Source organism: Scardinius erythrophthalmus, assembly GCF_964197995.2.
Source record: "Scardinius erythrophthalmus genome assembly, chromosome: 13".
NCBI lineage: Eukaryota > Metazoa > Chordata > Actinopteri > Cypriniformes > Leuciscidae > Scardinius > Scardinius erythrophthalmus.
Genome location: NC_138233.1, coordinates 11,745,264 through 11,761,214, shown reverse-complemented (window position 1 = coordinate 11,761,214; position 15,951 = coordinate 11,745,264). Strand labels below are relative to the sequence as shown.

Here is a 15,951-nt window from a genome sequence, read left to right as displayed (position 1 = left end):
CATTCTGTGAAATCACTTCAGTACATAATGAAGACAATGACCCACAAGTAAAAAATGGTGAAAGGGTCTTCCATTATGCTGAGAAAACAAGATATCGAGCATATAGGTTGAGATAACATGGACGAAATATTGAGTTAGCATGTAACATAATTACTTTACACTGTCATTGTTTTAATTACTTTGATATAAGCTAATTACAGAAGAGCATTAATGGCCGCTAACAGCATTATCAGTATCTGCACCAGGACTCAGAGTTATAGGATTTCATTTATCTGGAAGGCAATCTGTACCGTCACAATCGATGGGAAATCTGATTGCCCATTTGCACTAATTAACCCTATTTAATGCCTCAGCAGCCTTTGCAAACAGTATCCGTAAACTTGCGTACAGGTGTGTTATGTGCCAAAGTTGGAAAGGAAGGACTGGATTTTTAACAGTTGAATAGGATCATTTCTTATACTGTACAAAAGTTCCCTAGCGATGTGATTTGCATTTATAGTGATATATCTGTGCCCCCCTGCTGCGCTGTTCTTGTATTTATTTGTCTTTCTTTTTTTTTGCTCTTGACTGACTGATGGAATAAACCAAAGCTGCTGCATTTCAGAGACATAGATCATGTTTGATAAAGATGACATATAACACTGCAGCCAAGAGAGAGAGTCGGCTATAGATCAGTAATCTGTAGCTGACATGGAAAATGAGAGGTTCCTGCCTCCAGTGCAGATTGTAGCTGTCTAGCATGCTATAGCTGATAGTGAGCTTTGATGTACTGCGCACAGATCAGTCCTTCAGGACCTCAGGTGAACTAACATGGGCGTCTGCACGGGCTGCCTGAAGATAAAGCCGTATTGATTAGAATGTCTAAAGGGATTCATCAATGTGCCAATGGTGGCTCTCGACCCAGTCACTGTTCCGCAGGGGCCAAGCAACTCAGATTTATGGTAGATCCAAGAGCTTAGAGAAACAACAATGTCCCATATCCTTGGTAAATAACAATAGCAGGTGCTTTTTACAACACATAGCTACTGTAGACACAACAAGTAACTGAACTTTTTACACACTCTTTTTTTGGGGACAGTGGCCCTTCCAGGACCTGACCTCTACTCTAAACCTAGCCATCACAAAAAATTTCTGCATTTTTACATTTTCAAAGAAGATAGTCAAGGTCAAAAATGTCAAAGTAGGGTTTAAACAGACCTCACACACAGTCAGTTTTTTCAACAATTTCACTAGTTTTTAATTTCATTTTAATTTGAATTTTTGAAAATTTCCTCAAATTTCAAAATTACTTTCATTTCAGTTTTAAAGGGGTCATATAATGGTACATGCACTTTTACAAATGTGTGTTGGCAGTGACTGTACACAACCACCATAAAATGATAAAAATCCATCCAGTGTTTTTTTTTAAATCTTCTTATATGTTTCCTCCCATCTCAAATCAAGCGGTTCGATTTTGTGACGCCCCTTCCACGATGGTTGATTGACAGCAGCGTTTCAACATAGATTACATACATTGTTTTCTTACAATACTAATGAGAATTTTTAATTAAAGTATATTACAAACTTTTAATTTAGACCCTAAAGAATCATATTAGCTTGTACAAAAATTACATTATATGACCCCTTTAATGCTTCACATATTCATTTCATTCAAACAAATGCAATGTAAGTCACATTGGATAAAAATGTTTTTGCTTGATTTGCTAAAAATGTGGAAGCTTAATCTTCATGACTTTTGATTGAGACTGTTTGCAACAATAAAGTGAGATTCAATTATTTATTTATTTTAAACTTTATTAAAATTAAAATTATTTAAAATTATTTGTGATTTCCTGCATGCTGGTTTATTATTGAGATGTCAGTTTTCAGATTTACCTGCAGTAAAGGTACAGCAGTGTACCTGCACTAATTGTGGTTGTTCGTTTTATAGTAGATGACAATCAGACTGGGCATCAGAAATAGATTGCATGTCAACAGTTAGGCTTAGGATATCAATTAACTGAAAATACAAAAACTTTAGTAATTTTCCTGTAATTCAGCAGTTTTTGTTCATATTTATTTCTCATACTGTATAGCGTGCGATACTGATACTTCCGTGTCTTTTTTGCACTTGAACAGACAAATACACACACAACACTATGTCAAAATATCCTTGTAAACAGTCGGTTATGTCTAAAGTGAATGTAAACAGTTGACAAAGAAAACGCATGTGATCCGTGCAGCTCTTAAACTGACAACAGCCTATTATTTCTGCTGCTGTCTCTATAATAACGTTAATCAAACAACAAAAAAACAAGAGAAAATTCACTCTCTCTTGCCTGCATAACTTTTGTAACTATCTTTGTAATGTACATTTTATTTATAAAGTGCAATTTTATTTTGCATTTGATTACAGTTTCAGTTGTATTTATTTTTTCGGTTGCAAATTTGTTTATTTGTGCTTTAATTAATAAGTGTTTACTTGTTTTTAATAATGCTTGAAATTTAAATTAGTTAGGCTAGTTGTTTTAGCTATGGTACTTTTTAAATAGTAGGCAAAAGTTCTTTGTGTAAGTATTCATTAGCCTATCGATTTTTGTTATTCAGCTACAATGAAATGTTTGCGATAAGATTATGCTTAGGGATCCCAATCAGTCGACATGTCGAACTTGAGTGATAAGAATCGGAATTGGAATCATTAAAATTCAAACGATATCTAACACTATAACCCTTCTGCCATCATCTAAATTTAAATGTATAGCTTGGCAAACACCAGCTTCCAACAGTTGTTGGGTTGTACTGGATCAGTGTGTTCACCACGTTGGTGTTTGTTGTGAACGTTTGAACAAGACAGCTGTGTTTCCTAACCACCTAAATCTATAAGTCTGTTTTAGAATGAATTCCGATTTTATTTAGAGGCATTGTGTTACAGCATTAATAGTACAACGAGAAGTATCAACATTTCTGTTTTGAATGGTACTATGCTGGAAGGCAACCTAATCGCTCACACAACGTGGGAATTGGTGTAAATTGCCCTTATATATCCACATCTGCAAACTGACATTTAAAAAGTCCTTAGCCAGGCAGACTCCATTTAGACTCACCTTTCAGGACTCATGAAACGTACACAAGGTCTTTGATGAGCTGAACAGAGCTGTGTGTGGGCAATCATGTGCAGGGTTTGTACAACTGCTGTTGAACTTCTTCCACCTAAATCAGTGACAGCCACCGACAGATCTCAGGGAATACTAACTATGTAAACAAGCCAAAACCGCAGTAGAAATGGCAGTAAGCACGTAAACAATTCATGCATCAATTCATGATACCTCATTTTAGTAAACAAAGACAGCATAAACAACGATTATGGGTATTATTTCAGCAAGCTGTTCTCGTCTGCTTGTCCTTGTTCTGCTGTTTTAAGAACAACAGAATGTTGACAATATTTAAGTATAAGGTTAAGTGCACATGATCTGAATTATGCAAATGCAATAAAGGCACGGGGAAGTGAACTAACATCCTTCAGAAAGTCCTCACCCTAAATGACACACAGCACTGAAAACAACTCCAGAACTGTGCTAACATGTATTTTTGTTTGTTTGTTCAATCTGTTCTAAAGTTTGGGGTCAGTTAGGCTTTAAAGGAGAACTCGGCAACTCTAGCGAACTCTAGTCACTTCTTCGCTGATTTTCCCTTTTGTTGTCGCATGTTTTCCCCACAAGCTCCCCCTACAGCTGTGGTGGGGCGTATATTTCACAACACAGTCGTAAAAAACTCACTTGCGGCGGCCTCCTCCCCCTCTCTACCGCTGCTCATGTGCGTTTGTTTTGATCGGAGCAAGCCAACTGAATCGTGTGGAGCTTTGTCTACCGAGGTGGGTAATTTGGTAATACATCATACATGCGTGTGTTTATGTTGAATTGCCGTAAAGCAATTTGTGTTTCGCGCTCGTTCTCGTTCTCGCTTCTCACGAGACTTCCAATTTCTATTTTGCCGGGACGGTAGTCCCCAAGTTGCAAGGTTATTTTTAAATTGTATTAATATTTCACAATGTTACTGTTTTTACTGTATTTGTTAATCAAACAAATGCAGCCTTGGACTCAAAAACATTAAAACGTCTTGAATGGTAGTCTATATATTTCTAAATGCATGTTTGTGTATAGTTGACACAACATTAAAGCATTTTCAGCTATGTTTGTGCAAATAGGTAAAGATGCATGAAGGTTCACAACCCATCCGAATATTGATGAAGTGCAGTAAAGCCAACACATGCAGAGCGTTGACAGCAGAGAACCGTTTTATTTGTGTTCACTGTTTTATCAATGATAACACATTTGTGGCTCCTCAAAAACATCATCACTCAGGGCTGGACAAAAGGAATCAAAAATATGATCTGTACAGAAAAAGTCTAAAAACAGGAAGTTGGTCAAAATGGGCGATCCCTCTTTATCTGTTATCAGCGCAACAGTGTAGCCTGGAAGGAACTTTGGGAAAGCCGCAGGAAAAAGGTGGGACTATTGTCCTAGTATCCTGCCAGTTTGAACGCAACCTTATTGTTCCAGAGAATCCATGTTTTACTTCTGTTTTGTTTTCAATGTAATATGTCACATATCAGCCAGGACCCCATAACCTGTTTTTGCATAATGCAGCCAATTGATAAGAGAGTTGTGCGTTATATTCGTCCCATAGTGAGTGCAAAATAAAGTTGATAAAGTCCACTGCTACTACAAAAACCAAAATGCAGCTGATACATGTGTATTAATCTGATAATATCATTGATATTAAAATAATTAGACAGATCTCAGTCTTATATGGCTGACTGCTTAACAAAACTCATACATCTGGGCACGTCAATTGATGCTAGACTTTTCATGTGCTCTTAAAACTCAATCATTATCCATCACCTGCTTTCTACAAAATCAATTAAGCAGCATGTAATATAAATGATGATGGACATGGTTAGACTGATTTGCCATTTGGTGCCATTTTAAGCTCTAATGGGACTGTGGAAGATCTGCAATGATTGGTTTACCTCGAGGACTTTGATACTGAGTTTCTCCACAGTGAAATGCATTATCGATCGCCCTCAGATCAAAACGAAACCCCGCTGTGAACTCGCACCGCTCCTTTGCATAAATGCATCCCATTCCAAAAGCATTAGACATATTAATACAGCTAGTCTTTCATTTGTTTTCTTACTGGCGACCTCTTGTTTTTTTCACTCTCTCAGAGCTTGTGAATATTAAGACGCATTATGCTAATGATCTTATACCAGCGGAGGTCGACAAAACTCCTCCTCTGAATGTTAACCAGCATGCTTGTTTGCATATGCTTATATGGCAGGTTATCCAGCAAACCTTTTAAACGGCAGCAAACATGTTCGATGCTCTTTCAGGATGCATGCCTCAAGGCAAACAGGCAAACTCTATATGCCTTCTGTTAACGGAGCACACATTTTTTTGTTTATGCAGCGCAGGCTGATACAGCAGTCAAAATGAACCTAACAGAGTGGATGCAGCATAATGCAAAAGCATGCTATTGTATATTATAATATTGTTCAGATCAGTCAGCCATGATTAATTTTTTCAGCAAAAAAGCATGGTAACTAAGTCTATATTAAGTATCAAAGTCCATTTCAAGGAAAGTTAGTTCATTCGTCGGCCATATTTGCAATAGTGATGTCCTGAATCATTCTTTTGAACTGGTTCTTATTAGTGAACTGGAAGAGCCAATTGACCAAATTGGACTGAACTGTCTGAAACAGTTTGCAACCCGAGTCTGCACAGATCTACAAGTTACTCAATCAAAACTCACTTTCGGATGTGCCTGACAGTCACTCCTACTCAAAATGAGCTGATATCCAGGAGAATATGATCCTATGAATGATGCCCATTTTTGCCATCTCAATCAAGCACTCCAAGAGTGCTCAGATTGAACTGAGAACAGTCTTCCGGACATATCTGACATGCTAAGGAATGTCTGCTGAGGTAGTATGTTTCTGGTGTCTTTTGCTGAAAAGCATAAAGTATAACAAATAAAAAGCATTGCAAATTTAACAGTGACGGCACTGATGGCAGTAGTTATTAACTTGATGGAGGGAGTGAAATTAAAGCTTTTTTATGGTTTCTCATGGTTTATGTAAAAAGGTGAGTTGATTATGACTTTGACATTTAAACATCTGCATCATAATTGGGTGTTTTCGTCATAGAATTGCGTGATTACGTAAACAAACTGGTGAATCAGAAGTAAGTTTTGATTTTGTCATTAAGTATGCGATTTAGAATGCAGCAAGAGACAGTAAATACTGAATGCATATTTCTTCTAAATGCAGATTATATATATATATATATATATATATATATATATATATATATATATATATATACTAAAAGCCTAAAAACGTCCATTTTGATTTCACAAGGACCGTAAAACTCTAGATAACAGATAGCCTCGCCCCAAACTCAAGCTATCGATTGAGCTCAATTGTGATGCTCAAACAAACAGCAATGTTTTGATAGCACCATAGAATCACATTGTTTACAGAATCAACCAATAAATGACTTCTTGTCTCTGTGAGGCTGGGTTAGGAGAAAGTATTTCAAAAAAATATTACAAATTTCACCTTTAATTCATTATAGTCCATTTATCTAGCGTTCCGTGACAAACTCTCTGGTGCTCTTTAAAACGCAACACTAACTGCTCTGCTCTGAAGTTAGTTTGCTGCCAGCAAATGGGCTGAACAGTTTTAGCCTTTGGACAATAAAATACATCAATCACTAGTTTCTGTACTGAGAACTCTCAAGTCAAGAGTCGGGACTCTTGAGCCCTCTTGTCTAGCTTTCCTGAGCTCTTTCCTGCTTTTGTCCAATTCTACTTTCACTCCAGTTAAGTGATGTGCACCGTGGAGCTTAATTCCCATGTTAAGCGCTAATATATAGATTAGTTAGTCTTATTGGACAGTCATTAAATGACTGATGCAGAGAAATATAGAGCCAAGTGATTATCAAACACCTTTGTTTGACAGTGGCTACTTCAGCGCTGCGCTCCCCCTGTTGTTTCAGTGTTTGCCTGGAGCTTTTAAACTAAGTAAGTCTGGATGTCTACATGATGGATGGCTGTGGGGGGGAACTCTCCCTTCTAAAATCTGTGCTAAATAACACTGGCTACAGATGCACATCAGCGTGCTTGACTAATAAACATTGCGCTCATTGTTTGCAAAGATATTAGCAATAGCGTTGTGCTATTATTCCGCTGTGGCAAGGCACTAGACCTATACGAGCTTCAATTTGCAAGAAGGATACAAGATATCAGACCTTTTACAAACATTTCTAGCATCTGCCAGATGGATTTGTGTGAACAGGGCAGAGACATTTGTTCATTTGAGTCCTCCATCCTAAACAGAATTCTCAATGAAACTCACGTTGCAGGTATAAAACAGCAAACGAGACATCAGAATGTTTGTTCCAAATTTGTCAAGAACGATGTACTCTCTAAGTCAGTGGTTCTCAATCCTGGTCCTGGGGACCCACAACTCTGCACATTTTATATGTCTCCTTTATCTGACACACCCAGTTCAGTTCAGAGCTCTTTCCTAACGAGATGATGATCTGAATCAGGTGTGTTAAATGAGGGAGATATACAAACTGTGCAGAGCTGTGGGTCCCCAGGACCAGGATTGAGAACCACTGCTCTAAGTGGTGTGCATGAACTGACTAGTATTTCATCCAAAGTCTATTTAAGTGCAATGCAATAATTCAGTTATTTGAGTGAGTGAATTATTGATTTCAATAACACTGTTTATTAATTTCAGAAACCTTATCCAATATTAACCCTTTGATGAGAAAAAAAAGTTCTTGATATGCACAAAATTAAATTATTTAAACAAATCTCTTTAAAAAGAAGTGATTTTTCTTTTTCTTAATTGTACTTCTCTCTTTTTACCCCTCTAGAGCTGCATAGATTGCAACAGTTTCCAGAAACAAATCACATTTGTCAACTAAACTCATTGTTACCCTCACAATGAAATATCTTATCAAGATCGATCACACATAAAGATTTAATCTTAGCAAATGCCCTTTTATGCCAAAGTGAGGTTGTGAAGATTAAAATGATATATTGGCACATGTTTATTAGGCTCTTTGGTAAGTGCCGTTTCAGAGTGGAAGTCTACAGGGTTTGGGCCGTTGCTTATGCATTATTCAAGATGTTGTTCCATTGCATCTCTGCAATACAGGCCAGGTCTCCTTAAAGTTACAACACCTCCATCAAACACATGAGCAGAGGCGCACGTGTCAGAACTGCGACAGCGAGTGCAATCATTAGCATATTTAATGCTGTTTTTCAATGGGACACTTAAGGGGAATTCTGTCTATGACATCACAAATGGCCAAGACTGGTTGTGAGATATATTCTTTTTTTGACAGTTGAGTGGAATGCGGAGGTAGAGGTTGCAAGACTTGCATTATAACCAGCGGATCTTTGAAGAAAACATGACTATTTCCCATTGGGATCAGCTTTACAGCTTTACATGTCCCTGTGTCACAGCACAAATATTTACAGCTATCATTTACAGACGTTTTACTGTTATTTTAAAAGTACAATAAAGGAGGTAAAATGCTGGTAGTGTTATAAGTGCATATAGTCTATGTTTTGTTGACATTAAACTGTTGTTAAAAAAATGTTGTCCCAACTAGCCTAACAAAGTTTGTCAGAATAAACTTCATATCGAACAATATGTGAGTTCCCAGCATGCACTGCAGAATGAATAAATTATGTGTTAACTGTAATAGATGTATTTTTATTGTTTGCTTAATGTATTAACTATATGCTGCTTTTGTTGTCACTGTTCTTTTTTTGTGTGTGGTGATGCTATAATCTTTATGCTTGTTCATTATCACCATTATTTAGGTTTACATGCCTACGTCTAATTCAGTTGATCTCTCCTTTAGAGGCAAAGATTGCGCATACAGTGATGACGATTCAAATAGTTTGTGTTGTTAATTGAAAATGTGCTGCATGAGAAATCTAGTTGCCTTGACAACAATTAATTGGCTGAATATGACATTTATTTTTAAATTAGTGAATAATAAATTCAAATGGACTATTATGTTGCCTTGATTTTTTTGTTTTTTCCCAACATTTATTATTATTAAAATAAATTGTTAGGTGTGGATGACAACATGCTAACATTCAAGTTCTGAATGCATTCAAAATACTCAAATCAAATAATGCTTTTCATTCCAGTGCTGATTTCACTTTTGAGGCAAAGTTTGTGAGACTATTCATTTTCTCTTGCACGCCAAACGGTTCTGCTTTTTCATCAAGTGCTTTTGGCACCTTGTCTACAGTTAATCATTTTCCTTTATGCTTTAAACTAATAGTCAGGTTATTAGTAGCCACAATTGTATAGTTTTTATAGTAGAAATTAATTTATTTAAAAAAAAAAATATTTAAAACAGTTGTGTTGCTCTGATAGAAAAGCATCATTACTCTGCGCTCGTGCGCTGTTCATTAACTTACTGCCTCCACGTGGATTTTAATTAGTGATCAAAGTGGATATTGCTTCTGTACGCAGCGCCTAAATTATGTAAATTCAGAAAAGCTCACCAGAAAGTCTGAAATATGTCCCTAAATGCGCATTATGTACTAAAAATAAATATTAAAATGCGCTTTTTTCCCACCAAAGCTGAAAATAATTTCATGGAAGTGCATTGGAATTTTGAGGAATCACTATCCCGAATACAAGTGGTCTTGAGGCTGAGCAATATCATCACAATGCACAATTGTGCAGCCATGCAACTTACAGTGATTACAAAGTCAGCCAGTTGCCAAACTAAAACATAGGCTATAGTTTCAACACTTAGTTCACACTCAGTTTTGATCAATCAGGTAAAGTGTGAATAATTTTGCAAAAGCACTGGCCAGCATAACTTTTCCCAAACTACAGCTGTCACTGTCTCATGTGGAGCGATGCCAAACTCACCTCTGTCCGGGACTGAAGTCGTTTGTTCATCTCATAGATTCTGTACTCAGGCTGCACCATGTATGGCGAATGTCTCCGGTAGAACGGTCCGAAAGGGGACGAGTAGAACGGGTCGTGCGGAGGGTTGGACATGTTGATTCCGTGTCGCGTTTACAGCAGCGCCGAAGATTCAGCATCCATACAGCGCGCGTGCAGGGTCTCCAAACGCCGCGAGACAGCAGCAGCAGTCACTGGCTGCACGCGGAGAGGAGAGATGAGAGCGCGCAGAGGAGGCGGGAGAGGAGGAGAGCAGAGGAGGAGGGCTGGGCTCTCATTGGATAGCCGCAGGCTGCACTGGAACATTGTTGAGGGTGAGCCAAGCAAGTCTTACCATCCCACCAAAAAGCAACTGGCCTTCATGTTAATGTTTGTGTTCGGCAACATTCACATTAGCGTGTCAGTGTTGTGCACAACCGGGGCTAGTTGTCACACGGGGAAGTCTTCACTTGGAGGACGTTGTCAATAGGTCACTAAAATGTTGTTTTCTTCGTGACTAGCAGAGTTAGTTTCAAGCATTTAGTTCAAAACTAAAGTAGGCTAGTACATGATCATTTGCGAATTATGGGCCTATCCTTCAGATTAACCTTCCAGTCATATAGCCTATTTTTACTGTGGTAAACTTGCAATGCATACATTGAAGTCAACACGGAAGTTGCGATAGTATTTTCTTCCCTATTGTGACGTATTTCCGAGTGAAACGGCTTCTCGAACAAGACAAAATGTAGGTAAATCACTGATCTGTATAACGATTCTCTATATAGATCAGTGAGGTCAATGTTTGATTTTGTCCATCGGAAATTTAATGGATTGTTGGATCATTGTCATTTGATATTGCTGTGATGTCATGTGAGTGACAGGTTGTCCCGCCCTCGCGCCAGTAAACACGTCATCAGAGAAGAGAAGAGAAGAGAAGAGATATGTGGCTGCAAGAAAGCGGGGAAGTTATTTTTGATTAATGATTAAAGACACATATAATTTAATATAAAAATAATGATGTGCATGGATAAATAATTTATAATAAATAGGCGGCAGTAATCCATAAAAATAAGAATAGTCCATTTTGATTATAGTGACTTTAAAGGCCACTTATTGTCAAGATTAAATTTGTTCTTATGACAACAAATCTCAGGTGGGTAACAAATCTCAGGTGGGTGTAGGTTGTCACATGGGTTTTTAACGTTTTACAATTTTGTTCAAGCATATGCCCAATGGAAACACGTCAATTTGGCAAAAACTCCCATTTATCGCAAAAAAGTTTTTACGCTCGCTTGAGGTGGTTTTTCAGGCAATTCGAAAAGAAATATTTCGCAAACCTTCAATGGAAACAGTTTTTTTTGCATTTATAGGTCACCTGACGTAGATGACACGGTATGTTTGGACAGAATACGAGACAGAGTTCTTTACTAACTTCATAAAGACAAAAGAATACTGGATTCTAAACCTCAAATAAATGCCACAATCAAGTCCTCGAAGCAGATATGAGGGAGAGACACCAGCCGCTTAGCCACCCAAGTCTTTCCTTACCATTAATGCTTGGATAACACACATACGTCTCCTTCTAATAATAATAATGGCCAGTGCAGTGGCTGGGATATACATAAACCTACCAACATCCGTCGCCATGATTATTGGAATGACTTATCGCAAGAAGAAAAAATGACGTTTTAGTCGCATAACATCGGTTAATGGTTTGTTTTTTTGTCGACATTTAGAAACAAAACGCAAAAGTTTTGCACAAATCTGTAATGGAAACGCTGCCTTTTGTGACAACTATCCAGAGCCGGCCCGTCCATTAGGCGACCGCCTAGGGCCCCGCCTTGCCAGAGGGGGCCCCTATATCTAACAAATACTATATTTAATAAATCGTTAATTAAGCATTATATTGAGAATTCACTCAGGCGCGTGCATCTCAACTTTAGCAATCAAAGACGCCCGACATTGCATGGACCTGACTAATCATGATACAGTTCACAGAGACGGTGAGTATCTAATAAATTACCCAGACCTACAACATACATAAAAAGGATAGCTCTGTATAGTTCAAACATGACAAATTTCCGAAAAAGATAATAAATACATAACAATAGAACGAATAAAATACGAAAACATAAGAAATATACATAGTAGCTCGTCACATGCTAATTTGCATAATACCGCCCGAAATATAGTGGGAGACCTCGAGTACCGTAATTATCACAGTATTCACACACACGGATTCCACCACACTTCTCTCCAAAATGCTCACGTTTTAGAAACAAGAGACTTTTTTTTTGTGGTGCTCTTACCCTTTAGTAATGCTTAATTTCTTAGGCCTATATGAGGCATTTTGCATGACAGAAAATGTGATGTCAAAAATGAAATACCAAATATTATAATCTCTATGGTAATATCGACTTCACATATTTGGATTGCCTCTTGTCTGTCATAACGTCACGAAGTCTCGTCAGAGTCGTAGTCATACAGCAATGCTATTTTTAGTAAATTGAAATAATAATATGTTAAACTGTGGTAGAAATGGCATCCAAACGCCATCTTTCTGGATCTGAAAAAAGGAAGAGGAGAATGGTTGAGGAATAAAGACAAGCTCAAAGTAAAGGTGTGTTCTTCTGACTTCTATAAATAGTGTGTTATTTATTGCTGTATTATTAGTTTTACTAATAAATGTAACAATGCCCATGATCGCAGACAGACAGACAGACATGGAAAAATTGGGCCACATTCAGCGTGTTAAGAATTATCTACCCATGCATTTTGTATAGATTTTAATCCTCTGATGAAGTTATCGTAGTTTTTTTAAATTAAGGTGGACCATCTCAGACCTCAAAATGCTAAAAATCTCTTAGTTTCTTAGTGATTTTTCATATGTACGTTGAATGTTACACTTTTATAAACTTATATATTGAGCCATCTATAGCCTAATTTTTTTAATATATATATATATATATATATATATATATATATATATATATATATTATAATTTATGTACAATTCATACATTTTTTTTCATTTATTTGAGTTTCATGTAAATATTTTTTTCATTTTTGAATGCTACACTTAATACACATTTACAAACTTAAATATTGAAATTGTCGTATCATGTGCTATCTCTTCCTTCATAAAATTGTTATGAGAGTTTTTTACTCCAGTGGGGCCAATTTTCATGATCTTGCCTAGGGCCCCACAACCCCACGGGCCGGCACTGCAACTACCCCACAAACATGAACTGTATCTTTTCTTTAAGGTGAAAATATTCAATAGCTTAGACCTTATGCCAGGGCCAGAATGTAATGGAGCTTAAAGAAAACATGCAAAATTTCAAAACGTGGAGGTAAAATGTAACCATAATGAATTAGGCCCTATCCTGTTTGAATTAAATTGCAACATAATAGGTATCTTAAAATGCTATGCCTAGTTGATGAATTACACATACTATTATGCAGAATTTCTTTTAATATATTTAATGATTTAATCCAAGCATTCAACATACTGTTAAAAAAAAAGACAGGTATGTTTTATGTGGTCAAAAAAATAATGATAAAATCATGAACCTCACATAATATCAATTTGGATTGAAGAGGATATACAGAGTATACAATTAAATGACTTGACTTCAGTAAAGAGTTATAATGTTTAAAGGACAGAATATGATGTAATGATTGTGTACATTTTTACCCATCTTGAATAAGACTGACAAATGCACTGTAAATACTACTAACACAACTATATTAATCCCACATTGTAAGGCTTATAGGTTGCATCTATACATGCGATTTTGCACTTAATACTGTTAATACTGTATGATACAGTATCCTAATAACTTATAGCTCCAAAAATAACCTCTATGATTTAAAACTAAAATAATATAGCAATTTTATAGCACCTCCATATATCAGAACGGCCACACCTGAGGCTTCTCTGGTGTAGCTGCATCAGTTGTGAATAGAAACTGCACTATACAGTACAAATGGGCTATGAAACTTTACATTACAGTATGTTGCTGGAGTTATTCAGAATTGGAAAATTATTCAATGTCTATTTATTTTTTATGCTAATTTATTCTAATGCTGATGTTGATACGTACATTTTCACATTGAGCGTTAGAAGCCTTTTCAAGTCGAGCCCAAAAATGCTCTTCGAAATCCATTTTCTCAATTCATGCTAATGAGCCATTATATACTAATTATTCTTATATTGTGTGTTCTGCGGAAGTATTTGAGGCTCAACCATCTTAGACAAATGAAAGTTGAACTCCAAACACTCCAGGCACAGAGATAGGTAATTATGAAAGTTGGGGTGAAAATCTATTAATAAAACTCTTAATTAAAAATTACATTATTTAATATCTCAAAAACTTTAAATTTTTTAGAAGAAATGGTTGTTTGCCCAAAGCACACTTCTGCAGAGTGTGACCAAAGGCTATGCAGCTCCAAAAAAAAAAGAAGAAAACTTGTATTTTTTATTTATTTATTTGCCATCTACTTTTAATTTTAGGTTTAAGGAGAGAGCGTCTGGAATTGGAGTGTTGTTGTTTTTTCATTCATTAGAAGTAGAGCCTGAGCGTGGAGTTAGTGGTGTTGAGGGAGATATATGTGGTAAGGTGAAAGAGGAAGAGCACTTCTGGGGGAAATCGAAATGGGTCAGGACACATATAGACAATCCTTCGCCAGGCTCCCCACTGTTACTATGGTAACATACCATGGTGCGTGGCGGATGCCGCCTTTTCGGAAGGTTTGAACCCAAACACACACACACACACACACACACACACACACACACACACACACACACACACACACACACACACACACACACACACACACACACACACACACACACACACACACACACACACACACACACACACACACACACACACACACACACACACACACACACACACACACACACACACACACACACACACACACACACACACACACTGCTTTACCTGCAGAAATCTCCTAGCTAGATTTATTGTTTTGAAAATTTACGTTTATACCACTACAGGTTTTTTATGTAAACTGGGGCATAGATAATCCTAAAAGCATGGCCTGGGCCCTAAAGATACATATTATATATGTTTTGTTTTATTTTTTTGTGTTTAATGATCATAGTCTTGCAATATATTATTTTACAATTTGTAACTTAATTATAATTATCAATCTTGCATCCATTCTGTTTTATTTTCCAATGCTCCAAAACACATAACAATAGATTATGTTAAACAACAGCATCATCAAGCCTCAAGAACAATTTACTCTGTGAAAAAGCATATCAGTCGATCAACACAAACAGACTTAGGGAATTTAATAATGAATAATGGTGTGATCTTGTTCATGAGTAATACTTTACAAAGATCTTCACTGCAGGACACAGAGGTAGATGCAATGTGATTTTGACCTAGGACACACACACACGCACGCACGCACGCACGCACGCACACACACACACACACACTAATGTTTTCTGAATATGGATGAAATGTACCCCTGTGCTCGAGGAAGAACTGCTAGTTTTGCTGGAGAATCTCATTAGCATCGTAATAGCTTGCAGCCTTATTTGCATATTGCCAAGAGTGATTTTTTTCCCCCTTTGGATAAAGGAGAGAAAGAGAGAGAGAGATAGAGAGAGAGAGAGAGAGTTGGTTAAAAAAATGCTAAAACTTTGAAGCTCCATATTTTATTTCATTATTTAAGTTAAATAAATTCTAATTGAAAGACGCCTTTCAATTATGTTTCCCTGCTTGTATTAGATACAAATAGTTGACTTGTTGAGCATTTGCAGAGAAAACATCCATTACTGCTGATATAAACACTATTATGTTTTTTCTCATTATGAAAAAAATAATCACAAAATAAACAAAAAAAAATCATAATTTGTCTCTCAATTAATCTGAAACTTCAGGACAACAAATGTGTCACCTGAGGGAAATGTTAGCATTAAGGAACCCAAA

The 15,951-nt window shown here is 36.8% G+C and overlaps 1 protein-coding gene across 2 annotated transcripts in view; it reads right to left on the bottom strand.

Annotated features, from left to right (window-relative positions):
- Positions 1-10,691, bottom strand: part of ldb2a (LIM domain binding 2a) — a 63,687-nt gene extending 52,996 nt beyond the window's left edge. For both annotated transcript variants that reach the window (XM_081382039.1, XM_081382040.1), the window contains exon 1: positions 9,959-10,691. In XM_081382039.1, coding sequence (XP_081238165.1) covers positions 9,959-10,090 — 132 coding nt within the window. In that variant the 5' untranslated portion in view covers positions 10,091-10,691. The remainder of the gene's footprint in view (positions 1-9,958) is intronic.
- Positions 10,692-15,951: the final 5,260 nt, after the last annotated feature.